The sequence below is a fragment of the Zonotrichia leucophrys genome, chromosome 1A (genome assembly GCF_028769735.1).
Source record: "Zonotrichia leucophrys gambelii isolate GWCS_2022_RI chromosome 1A, RI_Zleu_2.0, whole genome shotgun sequence".
Taxonomy (NCBI): domain Eukaryota; kingdom Metazoa; phylum Chordata; class Aves; order Passeriformes; family Passerellidae; genus Zonotrichia; species Zonotrichia leucophrys.
In genome coordinates, this window is record NC_088170.1 from 35657084 (window position 1) to 35683753 (window position 26670).

The following is a 26670-nucleotide window of genomic DNA, read 5'->3' on the forward strand; positions in this document are numbered from 1 at the left end:
TATCTGATTGTATTAGCTGAACTTTAGTTAGTTTAAAGGGCAGAAATAAAAAAAATAGTTACTTTTACTTTCCTTTGGAGGTTATGTGTAATACACATACTCCAGAAGTCTGGGAGTAAACAGTATCAGTATTGCCAATTCTCCCGTGGAATAGCCAAAAGTGTGCCAAATCCAAAATCTCTTTTATTAAATATAAAAGGCAAGATATTAATAGTAGGAAATCACTTTTAAAGCTAATCACAAGAAGGTATTCAAAGGCATTTTGATGCTTGAGAAATTTTACCTTGCAGCCTTCCTTTCTTAAATGACATCCTAGAGGACAGCAGCGGGTCTTGGGAGTCAGTGGGTGTGCAGTGCAGCAGGTAGTGTTCCAGATGGCGCCAAAGGATGAAGAGACATATTTCTATGATATCTGCAGACACATCTCAGTGAAGGACTCCAATTTGGTTGTCTTTGGATTGTACATTATGTATAACATATATGAGCATATTCACACACTTGGAAACAGCTGAAGATGTCAGCTCAACCTCCTGTCACCTCCTACACTGCCACAGCCCAGTGATGGATCGCTCACACTCACTGTCCTCATCACCCTGCAGAGCCTCAATCCAGCCCTCAGGAGGAGAGCAGAGTACGGAGTGCTCATGTGGTTTGTAAAGGTGCCTCAGCTGCACACAGTAAAGCAAAGCTGAGGTTATAAATCCAGGCATGGCAGGAACATCTTAGGTGACAACGGAGAAGTGTGCAAGAGCACATCGCTCCCAAGGGAGGTTGCAGAGGAAAATTCTGATCTGTTGAAGACAATTCTTTTGTGCATGACTGGTTATTTCCATAGAATTACTGGTGTTTATGAGATTTAGATTTATGCAAGGTTGGCTGTTAGACTACAAACTCCTATTATGACAGGCACATCAAAATTATTTTTCAAAGTATTTCTTCCACCATATTTGGACATGTGTGAATGTTTATGGGGTCTGGACACTAAAATTGAAGAGCTGGGCTGTAACAGTTCCTTTATTGGCATATTCCAGAAAGTCCTAGCTGGGTTTCAAAATAGGAATTATTAACTTTAAAATCGTTATGTTCTGGCAGTAGCAGAGCAATACCCTTGTAAGTTAATTGTCAGTATTTCAAATTTACTTTTTGCAAAGAATTTTTGTTCAAAGTGGTCAGAAATCCAGGTAAAAAAACCCTGTTTCTATCTCTCTGCTTTTCTGGATCATCACCTTGAGGGTCATTTCAATTTTAGAAGGATACAGGAACAAAGGGAGAGCAACTTGGCTCGGTTATTTATTAGTTTCACCAGGCGCCGCCTTGCCAATACGTATTTTTGGGAAGTGGAAATCTTGTCAACCCCAGCTGGCATAACTGACTGACACAACTGTGATGGGAAGAGAAAAAACAGAAAGTAGCAAATTACAGAACATCAAGAGAAACAAGCAAGTAAGATTACTTACCAATATCTAGAACTTTCTTCTAAGCTACTATTTCTTTACAACCTTACTCTCTATTTTGAATTTGCATAACCTTGCTGACCAAAAAATGGAAAAATGAAACCCATCTCCAAGCAACTATAATGAAAGTCACAGCTTTGACAAAGTTAAGCCAAATGTTTTCCCTGAAGTTTTAGATCACTCCTTCTGTGGACCCCCTTCACCAACAACAGAAAAGAATATGCACAAGAAGTGGAACTACTTGCTTATCAAAGATGCTTTGAAGCCTTTGTTACAGCTGTGTCCAAATTACTACAATACTATAACTACAGACTCAGAAGAACAATTACCTCTTTTATTTCATCTGGTGGCAGTTGCTCCACATTTTGCAGTTTGTTAACACTCTGACGATGGCTGTCATAGTAACTGAAGAAATCACTAGTGCTCTGTTTCAGCAGGTAAACAATAATGCCCAGGCCAGGCAAGTGCCAATATGGGACCACTGGAGCTTGTGCATCTAGACAAGATGTTGAAGATAAGAAAACACAACTAATAAAGCCCCAAGAAATCACTAAGCTGTGCTCTCTGTCAATAACCTAGACAGGAAAGCACTGGCAAGTACATTTTGCCCTTGTGTCAGAAGTAACCTAAATGTAAGTCCAGGCAAAAAGTTCTGTGACTGCAGTACTAAAAGGAAGTCAGCCTAGTGAAGGAGTGAGTGCAAAATGTGAAATGTAACTAGATTAGAAGACTTACTATTTACATATTTAATCCATGCAACTGCGTAATAGCACAGTGTAAACTCTTGCCACGTGTTGTAATCAATCAAAACACATCTTACATGTCATAAATGAGGTCCTACTTTCAAATAATGTAATCCAGCACAGATGCTGAAATCTGATCTTGACTTCCCACTGTCTTGTGCTATTTATTTACATACACACATTTCTTTACTGACATATATTTCTGAGGCTGCCAATGAAAAAACAATTTGTTTGCTTTAACTAGGATTAGCTTCTGATTTGGCTTAGCGCAAGGTTGAACAAGCATGGATGCCAGAATGAGAGAGTGAGCAGCTACAGTATTGGCATAAAGTGACTTAAACAGTATGTGAAACTACAGCCTCTGGTTCACTATCTTCTAGTAGCCCAAATGTCACACTGTTCAGGCTCATAACACAGCAAATCAAAAATCTCACCCTGCCGAGGCCCATCTCGGTTGGTTGACTCTGACAGGCTGGGTGTAAACAGACAAACAGTGTGCTGGAAACTGGGGGCGCTTTGCAACATCAGTGACTCACAGTATTCCATCACATTGGCACAGATCTGCCAGCAAAGGGAAAAAAAAAAAGACAGCACGTCAATTACAGCATCTACAGGCTTTGAAGCATTAAATTTTACATGGACAAATGTCAGCGAACAAGATGCTTTGCTCCTCTCTTCCCACCAGAATGTTATGATTCTATTTTCTCATCAGTTACAAACTCTCCTCTACTGCAAGTCTAGGACTTGCAACTTTGCCTCTTTCCCACACCTGCTAGCTAGAATTTCTGGATAATTTTAAGTCCTCTTAGGCTTTAAGTTAGTGTTAGCCATTACCCTCTAGACACAGCATTCATTTTGAACATTTCTATCAATTTAAGCCTTCAAAATTCACAGAGTTTGTATGCGAAACAATAAAGGCTTCTAATGCAAATGTAATTAAATACATTTTCAAAGATTACTTTAAATAAAATGCGGACTCCTATACCACACCAAAACAAATGTAGAGCATTACCACTATCATATGAAATAATGATAACCAAACAAATCTGCACAGCAGGTAAAATGTTGAGACTGAAGCTTCTTGTATCTTGTGTCCTTACCTGCTGCATGGCCAACTCAATTTCATCCCTCTTGTTCACTCTGTCTCCTGCTACGCTATCATCTTGCAGCTTGAACTGCCGTAGCCTGTCTGACCCTCCAAACCGACTCAGAAGTCCCAAGCACTGGCGCTGCCATAAGAAATGAGCATTTAAATGAAGAGCACGATTCTTTTCATTTAAGTGATACATGTTCCTTAAAACAGTATTAAGAAAGCAATGCAAATAAAACTTATAGCACTTTGTAAACAAAATGTAAGTTTTTAGTGTTTTAACTTGCCTTGATTTAATTTAGAAATGAATGGCACCCTAAAACACTGCCAATGAGAAATGAGTGCAATTCACAAATGCACAACTTTTCTTGTGTCTCTTGCAGACTATTATACAGAATACTATCAATGACAGTTTAGGTTTACCCATTCCCACACCTAAAACACCTTTACCTATACAGTCAAACAAAATCTAACATCCAGTAAAAGCAGAGTACAAAAACTACTTCAGTAACAAATAAATGAACCACTAGCATGTCTGATACACCAAATTGTTGAGCTGGAGACATGATTATGGCCAAAGTGGTAACAGACTGTTTCTGCATTACTTCACATGCTTTGGTGTTGGCTTCAAATTTTTCTCTTCACCCAAGTCCTAAGCTAGGAAGGGAAGCAAAGTCCCTGATGCAACCCTGATGTTGTCAAGTGTTATCTTTTCTAATGCACAGCGAAGTGTGGGGAGACACCAAAAAACAGACCATCAAAACCCCATCCCACTCCCACGAAAAAAATCCTCACACATTCTTCTGGATGCTGGAAACATCTCTTTCCCAATTGCTACTATTCAAAGTAAAAAAGCAGGAAGAAACACATCAAGGTAGCCAATTCTAAAAGGACATGGCTTAAATATATTACTTTATTACCTGAAATCGCCCTATGTGTCCTTGTAGCTCCATCTGTGTCCCTTCATTAACATCCATGTCCAGCTCATTTAGCACTCCTGATAAAAGACACAGCCATTAAGTAACTGTTTGGGGTTTTTTTAACAGATTTGTGCATTATATACATTTAAATACAAGCATTGTTCAGAAATATTTCAGCCAAACATTCAACTTGTATTTTGCATATTTTTTGAGCAAAACATTCAGATATAAATGCAGCTACCAGGAGATGCATGAGAGCATGTGGCTTACTGTTCTGGTAAGTAATCAAAAGAGGGCAAGGAAGAAGGGAGGCTGGCATGGAAACTACAGCTGTTGTGCAAAGCTCTGTATACTGTAAGCAAAGAAGCACCTGGGCTTAACCTACAGCTCTGCACTCCTTCCTATAGTAGTCAGACACCTCTCCTGAACAAAGAAAAGCATTAAATCAAAATAGAGAAGTTATTTTGAACTGGTAAGCATGCAGAAGAAACCACTATATCCATCACAATCATTATTAGCCCATTGTGAAGAAGTCACTCAAGAAAAATGGCAGTATGCTAATCTGCAGTGCTTTCCCCCAGGAAACTTTATATTTTAAACAAATAAAAACAAAAAAGACATTAAAAAATGGGTATGCAAACAATTTTCTATCTTAATTTCCTCAGTTACAGAACTTACAGAATAAAAACTGTTTTTTGAAGAGACCACAGATACTTTGAGCACTTCTATTTGTAAATCGCCTTCAAGACGCAAAATACTTAGTGTGAGGTAGCATGATGAAAAGAAAATGGGAAGTCAGATACATATGGGTAAGAGCACTATGTCTACTGCATCTTTACTTCAAGAAAAAATTATTTAACATTTCTTGATTTTTCTCAGAGCTCTACATGTCAAAAAAAAATCTGTATTGTCATGGATATTCTCTTCTGTCTTACTGTTTCTTTACAGAAAACAAAGCCTGAGATTCATGTAAATGGGGTTGAGACTTCAAAACTGCAGTTCCTACCAGGCAATGCTGCTTTGCTGATTATTCCTGTCAGGGAGGCCAGCTCCTGGAGAGATCCAGCACTTACATCCTGACACCTCAGGATCGCCTGGATTGTATCTGAATGGGAAATGAGGAACTGCAAAACCTGCACCACAAGAAAAAAACAGAAAATATGAATGACTCAAAATTTAATGGCAAGCAGAGAAGAAACAATGCTTCTGAAGAACTTTAAAAGACCTCGTGTGCCAGTAAGGATGGGATTTAAAAAAACCAAAACAACTTACTGTCAGAGCAAAGGCACACATAATTTGTTTGAATGAGCAATACCAGTGGTATTCAAGCAAGTTTTGGAACTTACCTGTCCTGCAGCTTGCAAGTGTTGTGCCATGCTGGACGTGAGGATCACCTGGCACAGCTGGAGAGCTGGAAGCAGAATCTGGCGGTAACGCTCCACTGGGGCAGGAATGAACACTGGGGGATCTCTCATTGCATACATTCTTAGCAGGTATAAAAAGAAGGGAGAAAAAAAAAGATAAAGAGTGCAAGAAGACTGAAATCCACTCATGAGGCAGAGCCTCAGCCTACAATCAATCAAGAACTTAAAACTATTCATATTTCAATAAGATATCTAGACCTGAACTGACTTTATATTGGAAAAGCAACACATTTATGATACACAGCTGCTGCCATACATTTTCTTCAAGCAGGGAAAATTACTTCTTTGTATTATGCTACACTAAACTAGATAACTGTTGCAGAAATACCATACCTGCTTACTGATATACAAAACTAGGTATTCTCAAATATTTTAAGAAGTTGTACTTAATTCTAAAGCAACTGTTAAATACAGTCCTCCACAAATGTCCTGTAGGTTTTATACAGTCTTATTATGTGTAATTGGAACTTTCAAATAGTATACCTTGTCTAAGTCTTAAATTTTTCCAAAGCGTTTCAACTCTCTGTGTTATTAAGAACTGTGAGTTTAAAAAAGGAACCAAGGCTTGAAATCAACCCAGGTAATTTCCCCTAAATATGGAATTTCTTTCTCTGAGATCTTCTCTCAATCACCTCACAATGACTAATGTGGTATTAAACTTGCCAAGTGGCACATCAAGAAACTTGCCAAGCAATATATAACTGTGAATTTTTTTTTAAACACATCATAAAATATTCCTAAAATAGCATTTAATTCACTGGTCTCTCAATGGTTTATGATGGAGGACAGACTCTGCCCTTCACAAACTGCAAAGCCTCCAGAATAAGTTTACAGTGTAAGCTGTTTGTCAAACATAACAGTATAAATTATTTAATAATACTAATCATCAGTTTTATCTGAGATATCAATTTTACGTAGTCTAAGTAATTAGCATGCAAGTACAACGTCATACCCACACCTGAAATTTTCCTCTCAATGAAAGGTACCTTTAAACTGAACTGATAGGTTTAAGAAACACACACACAAAGAATAAACCCACAGATCATTACTCAAATATCATGAGGCTATAAGAAGATGTGATGTGCTTCCAGGAAGACTGCGTTATGGTTTCCCCCCAGGCAGGGCAGCCACACTTACCCCTGGTGGTCTGTTTCGGGCCGCATGTCATACACCTGGCACTGTGCCAGCCGCACAATGACGCCGGACCGCAGCAGCTCTAACGCACCTTGCTGACTTTTGGCTATTCGAGTGAGGAATGCCTGCACAACAGCAGAGAGGGTTAAGTTTTGGAGATGCACAATGAGGCTTATAAAGTCTACTTTCTCACTTGATTTTTGCATCATTTCAAATATATTATTTTAGTAAAATATCCTTAAGGAATACCTTCAGTGCAGGTAGCTCAGTGTGCAGCTGCAGATTGAGCTCTGGGTGGCAGGAGCCCAAAGCAAGAGCCTATGAACTGCCCACCCTTTGCAAAACAATGGGCACAAGGGATGTGGGGCACCAGCCAGAGGACTGGACACTCAGAGACATGGCAGGAGGCAAAGACTCAGCTGAAGACCCCAGACTGACTCACGCAGACTGCTGAGAGTACAAAAACACAGGGGTTCCTTTGTTCAGGGTCCCTCCTCAGAGGCACCAGCTCAGGCTCTTGTTCTCGTGTTGCACCATGATTAAATCATTTTAAGGATCCGGATGTCTGAGACTGCCCTGGGAAACCTGGGGTAAGGAGACCTGGTCTGAGTGTGAGTGTGGTGAGGGTAAAGCGAGGCATCCATGGGTCACTGGAGCCACTCACTACAAAGGGGCTTTGGTCCCAGCAGTTAAAATCTCTGGTGGTGCAAGTGTGACTGCCAGAGTGCTCTTGAATGGTCAGACAGGAAAGCTTCCTTAACAACATCTCTGAGTACAATCAATGCAAAGTGTAGACAAACAACTTTTACTAAAAAGTAAAATTAAAAAATGAACACTGTAACACAAAGTCATTTCTAAAGTTCTGTTACCATTTTGGACTCATAGGTGTACAGCGCCTTGAGCAAAGGGGGCTGAGGTGTGAGCAAGCTCTGAAGAGCCAGATCATCATCTGCCAGGCTATCCACAAGGACCTTCAGGTAGCCACTATTCGAGAGATACAACAGCCACTGCTGCTGCTTGTCTACTGAAACAATGTGATCGAGTAAAGCCAATGCCAGCATCTGGGATGAGGGAAGAAAAACAAACAAATCAAAACAGAATTAAACATATAAGATCAATGAGATTTTTAATAAATACCTAGTAATGTGAAATGCCAAGCAGTTTCTTCTAACAGCTTCTTATAAGCAGAATGCATTTCTTCACTACAATTGCAACCATTTATGTGAAAAATATTTTAAGATTACTTTACACTAGTATGGTAAGAGCCAATTACCTTTCTCCACTATTCTTTTAAAAAACATTAAAGATATTGTTGAACCAATAACTAAGGTAAAATATTTTAAGGAAGTATTGCCTCAAGCACGATTACTATTTAAAACTAGTTTGCCTTCTGAGGAAATTCTCAGCTATTGGCTACTATCAGAAATTACTTTGTCATGAAGTCACATCTTCCCAAGCTAAGTCCATGACTTTAAAATGATAACAAATAATTGCAACAGGGGTCCCTATCTATATCTATTGCAGCAGAGCTTTCTACCCTTATTTTTAAACAATAGGACACACAGCCTCATTGAGAAAAAAATTAATAGGCATGTATGGCTCTACTTTCAGCAGCTTGAAGGATGAGTGGGAGGACAGAAACATGAAACAGATCCTGTATCTATAGAAATGTTCTAGTTCTACCTCATGAAACTTCCCATCTCTGCACAGATGATGTTCTTTAAAACAAACAGAACAGTAATTTCAAAAGAATAGATTCATTTACCCTGCCTATCTCATGGCCATCACAAGCATCACGACAGACCACCTCCATCAGAGCTGCCCCATAACTCTCAATAGTTGCCATGTTTTCCCGTTGCAATTTACTAAACATATCTTCAGGAGCTGTCAAGTGTTCCCACATAGTTTTTTTAGCTGTAAAAAGCAAATAAAACAAAAAATGAAAGCATTCAAAGTTAGGCATCTTAGCATTAACTTCGCTACATCCATCAGGGCATTCTCTCTACGCCTTGCAACAGAAATGCCCCAAACAAAGTCAAGGGTTTTTAAATGAACTGCAAATGTTCTACAAATCCACCCTTCCTTGAATATCACACAGACCAGCCAGAGCAAAAAGTGTTATCCTGTATACATACACACCCTTGTAAATAGTCTGCTTAAAATAATTCAAATGTTCAGTACGTGTTACATAGATAAACTAATAGGCCTAAAACTGGAAGTGTTCAAGGCCAGGTTGGATGAGGCTTAGAGCAACCTGGTCTGGTGTCCCTGCCCATGGCAGGGGGTTAGAATGAGATAATTTTAAAGGTCCCTTCCAACCTAAATCATCCTAAAATTCTATGAACTTCCACTGGGACTAAAGCATTAAGTGTGAGCTACATTAACAATGTGACTTAAATGAGAGAGAATGAAACCAAAGTCAGTCAGACACTTCAAAGGGGTCATAACAAAGTCATAATTTGTCTTTTTCCTTTTACTACTGTAGCTCAAAACCCAGGCCAAGTAAAAGTCTGCATGCAGGTAACTAGCCCCAAGATTTCTTCTCAATTCCTGTTTGAACAATTATTAGAAACACTAACAATTCAAGTATTTTAGCCATTCACAGAGAGAATGTGATATTTACCATAAGCACTCAAGGATAAATAGCAGCTCTGGTTGGCTTATTCTTTGCTTATTTTTTCAGGAAGGGATGGTGGTGGGGTGTGTGTGAGGCTTTTGTGTTTGTTTCCCCCCTAGAGGGCTCTTCAGATAAAGGAAGAGAAAGAGTATAAAATTATAAACAAACCTTGGGGTTTGTTTTGAGGTTTTTTGTGTGGTTGGTCTTTTGCAATTTTTTTGCTTTGGAATTTGTTTTGTTTTTTTCTAAATAGGATCACTATGGTATGTGAAGGCATAAGCAATTTATTTCAGAGGCTCTTAGAGCAAGATGTTTTTCATCTATTTCCAGAAGACAACTCAGCATGCAGAAACTGTACTCTCCAGGGTTTAATAATAACTTTTTTTGCTCTTTTCCAAATACAGCTGGACCATACCTGCTTCTAAAGTGTCTGGTTCATCTGGTCTCTGAGCAATCTGCAAATAATAAAGCAGTGATCCATAAAGGTGTGTCCTCACTCTCTGGAAGCCACCACCTGTGAACAAGAAACATTCACAATTAAAACCAAACAAATATAAATTCCATAACACCATCTTCCACTGGCACTTAAATTAACTTTCCTATGGCAGTGCTGGCAAAAGTAAATAAAACAAATAGATTCCCTAAGGTGAAGTTCTACTGCTTGCATAAAAGTGCATTTATGAGTAAATTCAGCAAGTTTATGCTGTTCCAAAAGAATGAAAATATGAAATTCTCTTTATAGTCATTTACATATTTCTCTTCTGTTTGTTGTTCAGATTTTTTAAGTGTTTGCTACTTTTGTTATTAATATTGCTTACATCTATACTAATCATGTAAGATCCACCTAACTGACTGCAACAAAAATCTTCACTGCAGTATCTGAAAGCAGCTCAGCCCATCTTTCTAGTCCTGGCGGTTGGAATTCACGTACACGCCCTGCAGAAGTCAACACACCTGTTTTCAAAATGAAATCCAGCAGCTTTTTTAAGATGATGTGGAGGGAGGAGTCACCAACAGAAGCAAAACCCATGGATACGCTCTCAGAGCCAGGTGACGAGGTAAAAGAACCATCCAGCATCAAGACATACTGGGACTGTCCTGCCATGGAGAGTGCAAGTGGCTGTTTCTGCTCCGTTTTCACAGACTGGCTCAGGTGGGCAGTCAGGGTGAACACAGCCCCTGCCACCACCGGCATCAACTCCTGAGCTGCATCATCATCAAGGATCTTAATACAGAAGTAGAAAGACCAAGAAAAAAGGCAAAAGAGAAAAAAAATGTTTAAAAGTGTCTGATTTCATGAGTTATTAAAGTAGTTAAATTAGCCTCTCACAACTATTAAATTTATGTATGCATAAGGATTTCATTAACATGACAGTATTTAAAACACATAAAAATCAGTAATGTCAGAAACTTGTTTAGAAACCTGAGTTGAACATATTTTAATTGAGAAGACCATTAGCCTTCTGGATTTTTTCACATAAATCACAGGCAGACTCATAATCAAATCTGGATGGCAGAAAGGGAAGAAATGTCTTGACATTTGAGATGCTTTATTAGTAAAATATTTAAACCTAAGCTAGAGAAAGAATAACTGGTATCTGCTTTGCTATACAGCTATTTTATTGCCATTAAAAATGTGAAGGTACTACTTAAAGAACCCAAAGGGTTGAGTGTCAAATGAGCATTAAGACAATGTGGAAAAACACTAACAAGAACTTTGCATGCATTGTTTTTGATCACTCTGTTATTTGGAAGGTAAATCAGGTATCTTTATCACTAACACTGAAGGAGCTTTCCTTTTAAGCAATATAGTAATTTTGAACAGTAGTTCAATTATTTTCAATAGATAGTAACAATTTTTTTGTCAACCTCACAGAAGTCTTCACTAGGATGTTACAGAATATTAAGAGCCTGGAATTTCCTCTTTGTAAAGACTTTAGGAAAGAAATTTCTTCAGCTAGTGAAGGCCTTCCTTGTTTCCTGTTTTTTTTAATTCAGTTCAAATAAAAAACAAAACCAGCACTCCACTAAAATTAGGTAACTTTTAGGTAACTCCTACAGAAAAAAATAATGGTAGTAACAAAAACAAAATCCAAAAAGGTTACTTTTTTCCTTGAAAAGATAAAACTTTTTAATATATATTTCTCAAAACAAAACTATTAATCAGAACTACAATCCACATAACTCTCATAATAAAGCAAAAAACTAATAATACCCCAGCACACTAAAAAATACAACAATCCTTCATTAAATTTTGCCTTTTAGAATGGATGGGTCAGTAGTAACTGTTCCAGTCTGTCTCAAAAATTATTACTATAACTCAGCAGTAAAACACCTAGACTTTTAAGACAAACTCTCATACTTCCAAAAGCTCTTCTAATTGTAAAATGTTTCGTTTTTCTACTGTGAAGTTTCATTCAGCTCATTAATTTTTCAAAAGCAGCAGCAGTAGGATTTGCAGTGAGTCATCTAAATGCAGTAGATTAGCAAATGCAGCAGTTTGCCTTCAGTAAGTTCTTTGTTTCTCATCAAAGCAGGATGTTTCTTTTTCACACACCTTTGCCAGACTACCATCATGCTGGACGATACTGAAATGCCTCTGAAATCTGCCAATGTATGGTTCACAGTTGAACAGTAGCTATGCAAGAATACAAAGTATCATCTCTGTCTCATCTATCAGCATAGCAGCAATCAGAAAACTAAAAGAATACTAAAGGCAGACAACATTTTTTTGGATTACAATCAAAATTGCAGCACTTTCACATAAAAAGATGCAGCAACAAAGTCCAAGGAGTGGGCTGATTTCCAGCAGAGCACTACCTTGTCATGCACATCCTGCAAGAGATCCCGGATAATCAGCTGCCTGTCCTCAGCCTGGATGAGGTCCTGGGGGCAGGCAGTGAGGATGATTTCCACCAGCTGTCTCCAGGACTCCAGAGCATGCCTCTTGGCATGGAGGCACTGCAGCAGCTTGTTGCGCTCCACCACGTACTGCAGGATGGTGTTGATCTCCTGCAAACCCACCACAAAGAAACTCAGTTACAGTGTGCTAAAAGAAATTCATGGCAAAGACAGACTTCAAGATGACAATTTTTTCTATTAGCAGTAGTCTTCAGAATAAAATGTTAAGTCTTCAGCTTACTAGAAAGAAGGTGCTACTACTACTTTAATAAGGTAGCCCATTCCATTTTTAAGCTGCTTTTCACAGGGCAGACATCATGAATGTCTCAATTTCATAGGAAAAAAAAATCAACCAGAAAAATTATTTTCTAGCACTTTAAAATTGAAACAAAACAACTATGAAGAAACTATTTGTGCTTTTTTTTCCCATTTAGTCTGAGTAATTTCCCTTTTATCCTTTGCATCCATGTAACCCATTTTGACTTAATTTAAAAGATGGCAGGAAACTCAGAAAATAACTAATCTCCAAGTCACTGAAACTATATCTGTGTAGAAAAAAGGAGAAATAAATCAGCATCCCCTGTGAAAGAAAGGCAAAATGATCTTGGCCATAAGATGAACATGCTTCTACTTGAACAGCCAATCTTGACATCAGTGTGTAACTGCTTTCTGTACAGTGGGGTGAGGAGCTGCAATTGTTATCACTAATGAGGAGGGAAGAGTTTAAAGAAAAAAAGAAAACAGACCACAGGCCAGCTGTTTAGAGAACAGTATGGTAAGAAGTACCTTAGCTTATCAGTTTTGGGGTTTTCATCTTGAGGAATTACTAACACTAAGTTAGGACTCAAATCCACAATCTTTTATAGTAATGCTTACTGCTTGACAGGCTATGAATCCACCAAGAGCAACAACAAACAACAGTTAACTTTTTCTGTACTTACCTCCATAAGTAAAGGTCTCTGGCCTATTGCTGCCATTCCTTGAAGGGCATTGACTTCTGCAACCAGAACTCTGTGAACATACTGAAATTAAAAGTATGACTTAAATGATTGTACCAGTTTAACTTGGCAAGTAGATAAACACCACACAGCAATTCACTCCCTGCCCCAGTGGGGTAGGGGAGAGAACTGGGGGAAAAACAAAGTGAAATTTTGTGGGTTGAGTCAAAGACACTTTAATAGAACAGAAAAGGAAAGCAGGGGGGAACAATACACCATTTAAACTAATACAAACAAGGGATGCACCAATGCAATTGCTCACTACCTGCCAACCACTGCCCAGCCAGCTCCTGAGCAGCAGCCCCCAGCCAGCTGTTCCCTTATTTTATACACTGAGCATGGTATCACACGGTATGGACCTTTGGCAAGTTTGGGGTCAGCTGTCCTGGCTGTGTCTCCTCCCAGCTTCCTGAGCCCACAGCCCACTCACTGACGGGTTGTTTGAGAAGCTGAAAAGTCCTTCACTAAATAAATACTGCTTAGGAATAGCTAAAGGATGAATGCTGGGAACATTACTGTCATCCTAAATCCAAAACACAACACTATACCAGCTACTATGAAGAAAATTAATGGTACTTGAGTCAAAACTAGGACAAGTGACAAAGGAAATGTATTGTATCTCCTAAAAGAATCTAGGAGATGGCTACATAGTGACAGATGCAACAGATGGACTGGGATTGGAACAAGTTTTACTCATTTTTTAGGGTCACAAATTCTTCAGGACAATTTATAATACACATGTCAAGTACTTGTCACAATGTGGTACATTCATAAGTAAAGCCTCCAAGAACTACCACGGTACACAACAACATTGCACATGTAATTGTGTACACATATGTAGTTGTGTACTACTAACCAAAGAAATACATATCTGAAACATACACCTTTTATGTAAAAGCAAGTTTCAAAGTATTATTAACACACTGATTTTATTTTTTTTTAATTATTAAGTTATAAAATACCATATGCAACTTGAAAACAAAGACCAATGCTAACCTTGACATTGCAGACCACTTGTCCACGTGCATTCTTGTGCTCACAATTAGTAATGACTTGCTCAATTTGAGCCCGGTCAAAAAAATCCAGTTGTAAAGGCTCTGGAATGTCCTGACTGAAGTCAATTGAATCCAGGATATTTAAGATCTTTCTGCGTACTGGAAATGCAAATCAATTCAAATTGTATTCAGAAGTGTCAATGGGAAACAAAAAAATTAACAAAAAGAGCCTAATTGACCTTTCTAAATCTAAATCTTCAGCTTAATGAGTAAAGTTTCAAATGAAAGCATTAAATCTTCAAAAAATGCTATTAATCTATGTAACAGGTTTAAAAACATTTTCTCCAGCCTTGAATTCTTAAGATGTCTTATCTTGTACAGTTCTCCTGTTACACATGCATGTCATCCAATATTTACAAACACAAGACTAATTTTTTCTCCAAAATGAAACCAGGCTGGTTTTCAATTATAACCATTGTAGTCTTTTATTGAGAAACCATAAAGAATCTGAATTTATTAATTTATGTGGGACTTACATTCTTCATCATGAAAATACAAATATGTTCAGCCTTAACAACAGTCTCACTGTTTCTACTGTTAGCAATAAATTTCATAGACTGCCACTCTCCCATTTCATCCTTGCACAGATACCTAAATATACTCTTCAAATTGCCTTTCAAGTTCAGTGTTTTTCACTCACTCCAACCATCTGTATCAAGGTTCTTTTTTTTCCCCCATATTACATAAAATTGTTTCATGTACTGCTGCTGTTTAGAACACCTGTTTCTTTTCTGAAGTTTCCTTTCTGGAGGTGGCCCTCCTGCCTGTTCAGGAGCAGATACACTTTACTGATCAATAATCAACAGTCCTAACAGTTACCTTTGGAAGCAGTGTCAAAGTGGAGAAATCCACTGACTGATCGACTTTCGTCTTCCATCCCTCCTTCACCATCAGCTGAAGGTAATAAAACATAATAAATAAATTACAAAAACAAATCTAAGTGAAAAATATAACCTACTTTATTAATAGTGAAAGACAGGGCACAATGATAAACTGATAAACCTTTCACATCAAAGCCTTCTAATACAATATACCCTTGAACTCTTAATCAAATGAAAAAAATACTTATCTGACAAAAACTATCCAGTTATTATATACAGATCAGAAAATCCTAGAAATGCTTAAATAGACATCTCACTCTTCAGTATGAATAATGCAGTTGGATGGACACCATAAAATGAGTAGCATATCTGAGCACAGTTTCCCATACTCAAATCCTCTAGGAGGAAGAGAGTGCTTAGGCTGATAAAAGTAAGGGAAAACACCATACTGCAGTAGCCTGTTAAAATATCTTCCATTTATTCTACCTTCTTCATGTAAAGAGTTTTATTGCCATCTGGTTTTATTTTTCTTAATTTACCTCTTCCCTGTTCTAAACCTCTGAAATCTTGCCTTTTTATTCAACATTGAATTTTACACTGCATTGGGATGAAATATCAATTTTATGATGTTATTATGTTAAAAGCAAAATTGATGTGTAGCTACTATCTTCTGTGAGAGGGTTCACCGCTTGTGATAGACACTAAGAACTGAGAAACTTTATCTTAAACTGTTTACCATGGAAGACCGTCCACCTTCTCTATTTTGTAACATTTCTGAACAGCAGCTCAAAACAAATTATTCCACAAGTTTAATTCTTTTTTAATATTCCCCCTCCTACCACATAAATTGTTTTTAATTTTTCTACCAGCAATGAACAAAACGATGCCTTGCTTTCTTTCACTTTGGAGTCTACAAACATCTTTCTTCCCATACCACAAATAAACAGCCACAAGCTTATGAAGAGAAGAATTCAAATGAAGTGTCCCATTCTGCATTTATTGCAGCCTATTCAGCCTCACCATAAGTCCCTCTTACCCAGGTATGGTTTCACAGGCATGTCATCGAGCAGCAGATGCAGCAGCCTCTGCGTGTGGGAGCGCTGGCGGTTCAGGGACGTCACTCGCATTTCGATAGCTGCAGTCTTCATTAGCCACGACATCTGGTTGAGTGTTGAAATCTCATGCTCTGGACAGGGATAAGACAACAATCATAAAACAGCATAAATAATATTACTTACTCCCAGGAAAGCATTTTTAGAGGATGTCATCAGTAATTATTTGCTTACCAATTGTTTACAAAACAAAAAGACAGAGATCTGACAAAAGCCAATAAATGAACATGTGGTTATTTTGAAAATAAATCATATACATATATGCAATAAGCACATACACATACACAACCAAACTGGACACAACCAACTGTTAGAACAGTCACTGTGAAGAATGTAGTGCTTCATGAGCCAATGGGGTCAGTTACAATTTCAGTGAAAATAACCAGGCATTCACCCAAGTGAACTGTAGCTGTAATCAAAACTGGTGAGACTGGAACACAGGTCTCCTAGAATCTTCCTATCTTCATCTAATTTTGATTCCTAAAGTTACATAACAATCATCTAAAGTACTTTATACATGCTGGATACATGTACTTGAATACTAAGTTTACTGGCATTGAACAAAAGACTGATGGTCAAGCATCTGATAAAGTATATTTATTCAGTTTAAGACACCTGAGAAATCTTGGTTTGAAATATAAAACATACCTACTAGCTTAAAAGTACTTTATTCGAAGAAAGGGGCAACACAGGTGGTTACAACCATCAGCCTTATAATCCCTTGGTTCTTTGTAATACTCTTTCCAATACATTTTTTCTCCTGTAGCATGGTCTAACAAAACTACAATGATAATTGCAATACAGATTAGGATGTGGTTCTGGAGACTTGGTGCACTCCAAAGTTAACATTCTTTTCCAAAAGTTCACCACTAAAAATTTAAACTTCTTAAGTAGGGAGAGTTCAATTTTTGCAGAAGTAAACAATTAGCAGAGCCTGCAATAAATTCAGTTTAATAATGCTACCTATGTTTCTACTTTCACTCCAAAGGAGTCAAAAAATACATTGAATTTTAAGCATGCACAATCTTAGCATAAAAAATTACCTTTGATAGAAAATGGCAAGTACTGCAGCTGAGTGAATAAGAAATCCTGACTGGTCCTCAGATATCTCATAGTTGGACCTGAAGTGTCAGAGCATGCACACAACTGATAGATCACCTGACAATCAAAAACAGTAGATATCCACGAATGGAAATTATTTTGAAACAAACCAACCACCAAATCAAAAGCATAATACTGTTGTACTGCTCAAACAATATTATCAGTATTTACAGTAAATTTTCCATCAGCTTTCTTCAAAGTTGAACATATTATTTGTAACAGATGTTGAATTATGATCTTAAAAGGACTACCAGCATGTGATGACCACAATGGCTGTTTGTTCACAACATGACAATAGATGAGCCTGTTTGTTCAGCTCACTTAAAAATGAGAATTTTTTTGTCTGCATGTCCACCAAGAGAGGATATGCAATAAATTTTCCCTGCTTCTACAGAACTGCCTTTTGCTTTTAATAATGTTTAAAATCCTTTCTAGAGCCCATGGATTTTCAACATGATACAAGTGTGCAAGCATCAGCTACCTCACACATCTGTCTAACTCAGCTGTCTCCCCCACCTGACACCCTCTCAGCCACACATCCATACATTCTCTACAGCTACAGAATAAAACAGAGAATTTCGCTGGCTTACTAGGAATTTTATGTTATTTGCTATCATGCTACACTTCCAAAATTAAAAAAAAATTAAAATTGGCACATGTCACAATGGAATTAATGGCTGACTAAAAATATTTAGGTTAAGTTTTACACATATATCCTAATTCCAAGTTTCTGACCAGAGTGCAGATCCTTTGATTTCTGTGATGCTGCAAGATACTTTTCAAACAGAAGCAGATAAAATAGTAAGAGTTCACTCTATATGGAAACCTGACATATTAATTTTAAAAATTAAACTATTATCAGAGTCATCAACCATCTGTGTTCACCAGCCAAGAAGCAGCCAATTTTATTTAGAGTCTACTTTCAGTATATGCCCACAGAAAATATGCTGAATACCTGGTAACAGAGTTCTGCAAGATGGGGAGATTCCCGAACTGCTGTAGGCCCACTCCTTGTCTCAGTACCCTTCTCCAGGATGTTCAAAATAGCATGAAGGCAAGTCCGTGGGCAACCCAAGACACCTGAAAAGAGAAAAATAACTTGACATTCTTGTACACAGAAATACAGAACCTAAATCGTTCAGATACCCTGTGTTACACTATACTGCTCCACAGAGCTGCAACAAAAACTTCTGGCAAAGTTTTATCACCATTACTTAAAATCAAAGAAGGAACCATGTTTCAGCAAAAGCCTAATGAAAATATTTATAGTTAGTCTGTAGGCTTTTGAGATGCTACTGAATCAATTTGAATTCTTGTTTTACACTTTTAAACCAAGAGTCATTTGACAATTTCAAAGAACAGCTTTAAAAATCTCCTGTCTTATTTTACAAATACAACCATTACATGACTAGTTCTCCTAAAGGCACCTGACACTGCAACTGTGGGGAATAGGGAATAGATTTTAATACTGAAGTCAAAATTCTGTCTTTTTGCATTCTTCCTTTAGCCAATTAATTCTTTAATCGACCCAAAAAGAGGTCCTGAAGCAGCAAAAGCATCAATAATCAGAGTTCTTACAGGGGAAATAATCTCTGTTGGAACATGTATAATTTATGCTTTAACAGGAAATTATTATCTTAAAGTAAAGGTCTTACAGTCATTATTTCTTCACATTATTAACAAGAAAACTGAAAGATGTGGGCAAGGTCTCTCACACCCTTGAGACAGATTTCCCCATCACTGACCTAACATATGATAGATGCCCTGTAAAATTGTATGGGTACAGATCAGTTACCTGTATTGTGTAACTACAGATATTTCACAATATCTGAGGAAATAAAACTCAGGTCCTATCTATATTTCATTTAGAACTATGAAGAACTAAAAACTGCTGGTCCAGAGCATCCAATACAAACCTGAAGGTAATGAGAAATATTCTTCTCAAAAAAACTGAAATCAAATGATTGAATGTTGTTCAAACTTGTGTATATAAAACATCCTTTAAACCAGTTAAGAAATGACCTTTTATTTCAGACTGGAAGGGACACCATGACATCTAAACACCAAACTACTGCTAGCTATCTAGCTATGATATCAAACCATTGTTCTTGGCTTTAGACAGTTGGGTCTTGAAAACCTCCACACATGAAGAATGCATGACCTCTACAGCCAACCTGCTTCACTGTCTTCTGGTGAAAAAATTTCTCCTATATCCAAATTGAGCCTCTTTTGTTCCATTTTATGCCTACTGCCTCTCATCTTCCTGCCACACTCCTCTGAAGAGTCTGGTTTTATCCTGTCATTTACGTCTTTGCAGGTGTTCAAAGATTTCTATTAGGTTTCCTCCGAGCCTTTCTCTTTTCCAGACTTCCCTCAGCTTCTCCTCACAGGCTGAGTAATCCAGCTCCCTCATCATCCCTGCTAGACTTGCTCAGTCTGTTTTGTAAAATACCAATTAAAAACTAAGGAGACAAACAAGACACAAAGTAGCACACTATTACTCTCACCAATTCAACTTGAAAGCAGCAGGAGTGATATTTCTGAAGTTTGCATTGTCATATATATATATATATATATATATATAATTAATATATTTATATATTCCTAGCACTAGCATGAAATCCCACATTGTCCCAAAAGGTTCTCTTCTTCAACATTAAAAAACAAAACTAGTTTCCTTTCCTATAAATAATTTCAAACAGGAGCTTGAGGAAGGACAGAACAATAGCCAAGAAGTAGAATCAGTTAAAAGTGACAATCTCTTTTGTAGTTTGACATGTTGTCATTTGTAGGTACAACCTGGATCATCAACTTCTTTCTACTAGGGACACAACTATGCTGTATTAAATAATAAATACATTAATGTTTCCCTTCTAAATTATCATTTTCCCCCGCAATTCTAATTTCAAGTCTATTCCAAAATACAACTTAAAGACTCAAATCCTAAAGTTGTTTAAATGCTGCATTTGAGTATTAATACATCTTTTCATGTAGGTTTTGAGAACTTGAACAAGGTCTGTTGTTTTATTCTTTAATTAAAGAGAAACTGCTTTCCCCCATGAATTTCCCAATAAATATTCTCAGTGTTGTTAGCAGAACTAATTAAATGGCAAATCAACCTCTCCCCTTCATACCTGGATCTTGCAAATTTGTGGTGCTGACAGGTTTCTTTAGTTCAAATCCCAAGAGATACAGAGCTAGGCTGGGAGGACTGCACTCAAGAGAGGTGATAAGGAGATTCAGAATATGGATCCTGGTTTCGTGATGGATTTGTGCCCGCTTCTTCTCTGGCTCCAGTTCTTGATTAGAAAAAGGAGAAAAAGCAGATATAGTGACTAATGAATAGAATAATCTTCATGTCTTCAAGTTAAATACAAGAATGTTGAGGGATAAACTTATATTACTGCAAAGAAATAAAAGAACAAAATTGCAAATTACTGTTAATACAGCTGTAAATAATATATCCAAAGCAATGTTAAATACTTGTCTTCTGAAAACAGACTCAGTTTGGAGTTGGCTCATCAGACTGTGGACATACTTTAACAAAATACAGTGTTCTTCATTCTGTTAAAGGTCCAATTCCACAGAAAATAGAGGAAGATTGTTTCCTGACTTAAGAACACTTTTTACACTTCTTTCATTAACTTCATTCCATGCAAAAGACAACTGTTTAAGCCATTTTAAGAAGCCTTTTACATACCCTCATCTGGATTAATTAATTCTTCTGCATCTTCATTGTCTAAACATTCCACAAATCCAGCCATCAGCTTCTGGCTAACACTCTGTATTCAACAATGGAAGGATGGAAATTAAGACAATTTTAAAGAGTACTAAACCAAATACTTTTCATCATTCCCTTCATGTAAGTTGACAGAACTTTTAGACAAAAATGATATAATCTACTTAATAAGCAAGAATTAAGAGTCACAGCTGTTCTAAGAACAGGTTAGCAATTAGCCAGTGAACAGAAAAAAAAAATCCACTGTTGTTACATATGCTAAATTATTCTCACAGATTGAAGACTATAAAGTCACAAAAAGATCTCCTTATCTCAAAGAATATTGCCCTTTTTCTTCTTGAAAACAATCATGATATTATTTTTTTCAATTAATGAAGTAATTGTTTTTCCAATGCCACAGTAAAAGACATTTTATATGTGGGTAGATATAAAACAAAATACAGTTTTAATGTAATTGACCTAGAAACCTATCCTTTAAAGAAACATTATGAAGCCCCAGTATTTCTCCATCAGTTTCTCTTTCCAGATTCAAAGAAACAGATACTTACCTGATCATGTGTGAAATCACCAACTAGTTTTATCTGGATGTTGGAATTATCAGAAATACAGCACAAAATCTTGGCACTTTCAAAAGCTAGTTCAGGATTGCTATTTCCATGGTAAAGATACCTTCAAAGACACAAGATTATGGCAACAGAATTGTTGAGAATTTAACTTTTTTAAGATGGATAAGAAATTAAACAACATTTAGAAATGAAACATTTACAAATCAAATTTTAAAAATGAAACATTTACAAATCAAATTACATGAGATAACATTAAAGCTTCAAACAAAATTTCACCCTGTATGAAACACTGAATGCTCGTTCATTGGGAAGAGATGAGTAGGCTGAGTAGAGATAATAACCTTTCCTGGAATTTTTATCATTCTTTTTATCAAATATCTACATTAAACACTGCTGCAGAAGTTAAAACAACTGCTTGTAGGCATTTAATACAGTAAATATTGGACAATACTGTAAAACATGGCCAATAACCAAATTCATTGAACTTTCCCACTCTGTGACAACCAAAGTCTGGGGTAAAATGATATTATATTCAAGGTAATCATTGAACATAAGGTAGACAGGAAGAAATCATGAGGGGGGGAAATTCAGAAAGAAGAACTATAAATACAGATCCCAATCTTGCATTAGACAATCACAGATCATACTACCAGTGAAGACATCTCCCCTCACCAAAAAAAAATTCATGAGATGCTCTGTGTGAAGAGGAGCACTGGCTAGTGAAACCAGTGAAAGGATCCAGGACCCAAACACTTCTGTGCCTCCAAAACTCCTCCCTTCTCAGTACTCTGCACATACCTAGCAATATTCACCACGTGGTCAGCCTTTTTAGTGCGAGGATTGATTCCTTGAAGCAGCTGCTCCAGAGGTGTGACAATAAGGGAAAGGTGGCTCTCCCGCAACAGATCCATAAAAATGTTCTCCTTCTGTAGGGTTAAGTTCAGAAGTGCAAGGCAATACTGTACAGCTTTCTCTAAATGCTTCTTCCCTGCAGTGCACAAAGAACATGAGAAACACAGAGGAGAAGCTAAATAGACTACATTCATAAATGTCATTCATCAAGCCTTGCACCTAGAAAAAAAACCTGTCAGTTGTTAACCAGTAGGAAAACTGCCCCCAAAATACAATTTTTATAAGCATGAGATACAAGTTACAGATATGCAATGTTAGCTTTAAATCCTACTTAGTATACATTTTAACTTCACATGAAAAATGAATTCTAGGCACATACCAGGAAATGGAGCATAAGTATCAAGCTGCTTAACCCCTTCTTCTAGCAAGCTAAGGCAAAGTTCCAGCATTGGAGACTCATTCAACAGATGATACATCAAGTTGAATCCAGGTGGTTTATATGCTATTATTTCTTCTCCTAAAGACAGAAGGAGAAAAAAAAAATACTGTAACCTCTAGTAAAAACCCCCTGTTTTACTTAAGTTAGCATAAACTACAAAACCTAGCAGCCCCCATGGTTCTAAGTAACATCCCTTGCACAAAGTCTTCAGAAATTTTCTCTATATAGAAGCCTTTGAGGAAATTTTAAAAGTTTGTGAATAGTTGTAAAGACAATTACCATTACTTTTCAGTATCCAATAGCACAATTTCAAATTTAACCCTAAAAAAGATCTTACTAAAAAGAAACTGGAAAAAGTTTACGTCCCGCCCCAAACCTGCACAAAGACCCTGAATGAGGGAAAGAGTATTTCCAGAAGTCAAAGAGAATGTCCACGATAAATCCCTATGACTGTTGTAATAACATATGCAAAAACAAGACTACTAGCCTAAAATTCAAAGACCTTCGTGATGTGAAATAAAAGGAGAAGATTAATGCTTCTAATTTATCTAGGGTCTTCATGAACTGTGATAGATAAAAGCAGGAAAACAATAAGTATCTTTTTTAACACACAAATGAGAACACGGGTACAAGGGTTTCTTTTGGCACCAGCTTTAGAAATGCCCTTCTTCCATTCATTCCTTGTGTGCAACTCCACCACACACCAACAGAGAAGACATGCCAGTGTGGAGCCGCACACTGAATCTGTTTGAAAAATGCACCTACTCAAAACTACATTAACCCACTTCTCCAATGTATCATGTAACCCAAAAATAATCATACAAGTTGAAGGATTAGCTGAGGACAGGAACAAGCTAACAAGTTTTCTGAGCTAGTTATGCTGCCAAGTACTCTTTGTCAAAGTATGAGGCACACAGCACTGCTACAAGTAAATCCACAAGCATCACAATGGAATTCATGATAAGAAACTTTGTTTCAAGAAAAAAAAAAATCTAGAGCCCAAATAAACCCTATAATGAGGCAACTGTAATCTACTTTAACCTTTTAAAGAACAGTCGTTCAGAATTAAATGAGTTCAGGTCACAATTCCACCGCTACTACTTTCAATAATTCATATATTAATAATGTTAATACTAAAAGTTATCTCAAATACAATGCTGCCTTTAAATCAACCCTACAAACCCTACAACCCTACAAATAGTAGTGATTTAGATAGAGACCAAACAAGACCAGAGGAACAAGTCAAAACCGAGGTGCTGTTCAAGTGTCAAACGTTGCTCTTCAACCAAATCAGAAATGAAAGAGAGAGAAGTTATCCTCCCAGGAGAGACAAAGTAGAAAATAGTGTACATGAAGACCTACTGAGTCCGCAATACAGATCTCAGTACTACGTGGAAATTTTTAACATCTTCCTAGTTTAAAGTCTTAGGTCTAGCTTTCCACCAGCTTATTTGCAATATTAAACAAGACCCCAAGATAGAAGCAACAGAGGAAAACAAGGTACAATTTTGTTTGTCAGTGAACAAATGAACAAATGAACCTTGTAACTCCACATATTGGTCCACAAAGTCTTCAAGCTGAGGCTCGTAGTCCCGCAATAATTTGTAAAACACTTCCAGAACTACCTCAGCTACTTCCCACTGCAGATAATGAAAAAACAAATAATACACAGATTAAGGCTGATACTGAAGCAACAAAGTCAACATGACAAAGAACACAACACACACTGCAATGACGTACTGGATCAGAACCATGGCTAGCATTTCAAAATTATATAGTCAAGCCAACAACACTATACTTCATCGTGTCAAATAATTTGAAAGCCCAAGCTTTCTTTCTGAAGTGAAAGGGGAACACTGAAACAGATTTATTACCTGCTTTAAACTCTATTACACAATATACATATTAGGATATTGTATTATTGTATTTATTGCTTATTAGGATAAGCAACAAATAGTTTTTATTAGGTATACAGCTAAGAATAGATAAAGAATAGCCAGCTTCCACGATACAGTTTAGCACGTGCCTCCATCCAGAAGTATTTCATCCAGAACCAAAGCCAAATTCCTTGGTTAAGGAAGTCAGAAATATTTTCTGAGGTAACATGGAGAAAAGGACAAATGTGACTTGTAGGTTTGGGCATGTCATGTTCAGAAATCATTAGCCATGTAGTAGACTTGCAGAATCCTGCACAGCAAATTGAAATTTAGGAATACAAACTTCTTTTTTAAAAGATACTTTATACAGGCTCCTTTGAAGTATATCCTGATCCATGAGTTGAAATATCACCTTTACAGAATCAAAACACTATCAAGTGCTCTAGTTTACTTCTGCACAGCTTTCTCAAACAGATCTAAGCCACATCAACAACTATATCCTAAGGAAAAAAATATTTTCAACCAAAACTTACTTTTTCAGCAGCTTTCCTGTAAGCTCTGGTGCGGAATCGGAGAAACACAGAATCCCTGAGGAACTGGAGGTAGGGATCAAAGCCTGGAGGGCGCAGACCTGCTCCCAGGTTAGCTGGGAATGAACTCTCCACCAGTGTGCTGATGAGTCGACAGAAGGCGCGGGTTAAAGGATATTCTTCATAGCGGGACTCAATCTCATTCAATTCAACCTTCCCAGGAGGACAGCAAAAAGAGAAGGAGACAAATCACAAATTTTGGGGGAGGAAGAAACATGTGAGAAATAATATAATAGCATCATCTGTGAATTACTTCACAGTGAATCAACTCAGCAGCATTTCTGTCTACAGTACAACACAAACAGAGCAAAAGCAGCAAAGCATCAGTACTGTTCAACTCAGCAACATATTCATATTCCTTTCTGAGCTAGTAGAAGATATGCCTCAACATTTACCTACTTTGTTTTGATTTACCACTGTTGTTAGAGGCAAGGTGAGCTACACCAACATGTAACAAAAGCGAGTCCAATTTAGGAAAAAGTTAGTAAGAAGTGCTCATGAAGAATTTGAGGGTTTAGATGCTGTTCTATTACTAGTATGAAGCTGAACTAGATGCAAAAATGGATAAAATTTTCCAGAAATTACAAGCAGGCTTGAAAGTAAATTACAAAGCAGTGAAACAACCGTGTCTATTAGAAAAGTTTCCCATGGACACATGAAGGAGAGGCAGCCTCTGCAGGTGCTTCCCAAATGCAGATGATCAGAGAGGCTGCCAAAGTACAGAGACCCTCTTACCTCAATACCAATTGCTTGTCTCTGGCCTGGACTTCTCACAGTTTGTAATATCTTTGAAAAAGAAAGAGAAATGAAAACAGACCAACACATTTCACATAATCAAAATGCATCTCCACAATTTTTATCAGGAGTAAAAAAAAAGATACTCATCACGTTTTAGATCTAAGAAGAGGATTTCTAAATCCTTTTAAGGGATAAAGACAAGATTTTTCTGTCTGAGAGACTGGGTTATGTTTGACACTTGTATGCTTCCAGCTTTATGTTCTCCAAGATCTGCATCACGTTTTCCCATTAATAATTTTTATCTTATATTGGGTAGGGGAAAGACATTTCCCTCATTACCTCTTACAATAGTGTATTTTAAGAAATACAATAAATTAGGAAGCAAAGGTGGTGAGATGTCATTATTATCAGGGTCTCTTATTAGCAACTAAAAATAAGGCAGCAATTACAGTTCAAACAGGACTGTTAGGAAACCTGTACTGATGTAAAATAAGCACAG

The 26670-nt window shown here is 37.2% G+C and overlaps 1 protein-coding gene across 3 annotated transcripts in view; it reads right to left on the reverse strand.

The window, feature by feature from the left end:
* The window catches only part of NUP205 (nucleoporin 205), a 44982-nt gene that overhangs the window by 1903 nt on the left and 16409 nt on the right, over positions 1 to 26670 (reverse strand). For all 3 annotated transcript variants that reach the window (XM_064702162.1, XM_064702161.1, XM_064702163.1), the window contains exons 14-41: positions 26169 to 26219; positions 25377 to 25586; positions 24507 to 24606; positions 22907 to 23044; positions 22474 to 22663; positions 21658 to 21778; positions 21071 to 21152; positions 20505 to 20669; positions 18326 to 18450; positions 17313 to 17427; positions 16194 to 16343; positions 15156 to 15230; positions 14278 to 14435; positions 13225 to 13305; positions 12203 to 12394; positions 10337 to 10607; positions 9798 to 9896; positions 8531 to 8679; positions 7635 to 7826; positions 6769 to 6890; positions 5554 to 5692; positions 5214 to 5340; positions 4208 to 4284; positions 3298 to 3426; positions 2632 to 2758; positions 1784 to 1950; positions 1258 to 1381; positions 284 to 412 (exon numbers count right to left, since the gene is read on the reverse strand). In XM_064702162.1, coding sequence (XP_064558232.1) covers positions 284 to 412; positions 1258 to 1381; positions 1784 to 1950; positions 2632 to 2758; positions 3298 to 3426; positions 4208 to 4284; positions 5214 to 5340; positions 5554 to 5692; positions 6769 to 6890; positions 7635 to 7826; positions 8531 to 8679; positions 9798 to 9896; positions 10337 to 10607; positions 12203 to 12394; positions 13225 to 13305; positions 14278 to 14435; positions 15156 to 15230; positions 16194 to 16343; positions 17313 to 17427; positions 18326 to 18450; positions 20505 to 20669; positions 21071 to 21152; positions 21658 to 21778; positions 22474 to 22663; positions 22907 to 23044; positions 24507 to 24606; positions 25377 to 25586; positions 26169 to 26219 — 3805 coding nt within the window. The remainder of the gene's footprint in view (positions 1 to 283; positions 413 to 1257; positions 1382 to 1783; positions 1951 to 2631; positions 2759 to 3297; positions 3427 to 4207; positions 4285 to 5213; positions 5341 to 5553; positions 5693 to 6768; positions 6891 to 7634; positions 7827 to 8530; positions 8680 to 9797; positions 9897 to 10336; positions 10608 to 12202; positions 12395 to 13224; positions 13306 to 14277; positions 14436 to 15155; positions 15231 to 16193; positions 16344 to 17312; positions 17428 to 18325; positions 18451 to 20504; positions 20670 to 21070; positions 21153 to 21657; positions 21779 to 22473; positions 22664 to 22906; positions 23045 to 24506; positions 24607 to 25376; positions 25587 to 26168; positions 26220 to 26670) is intronic.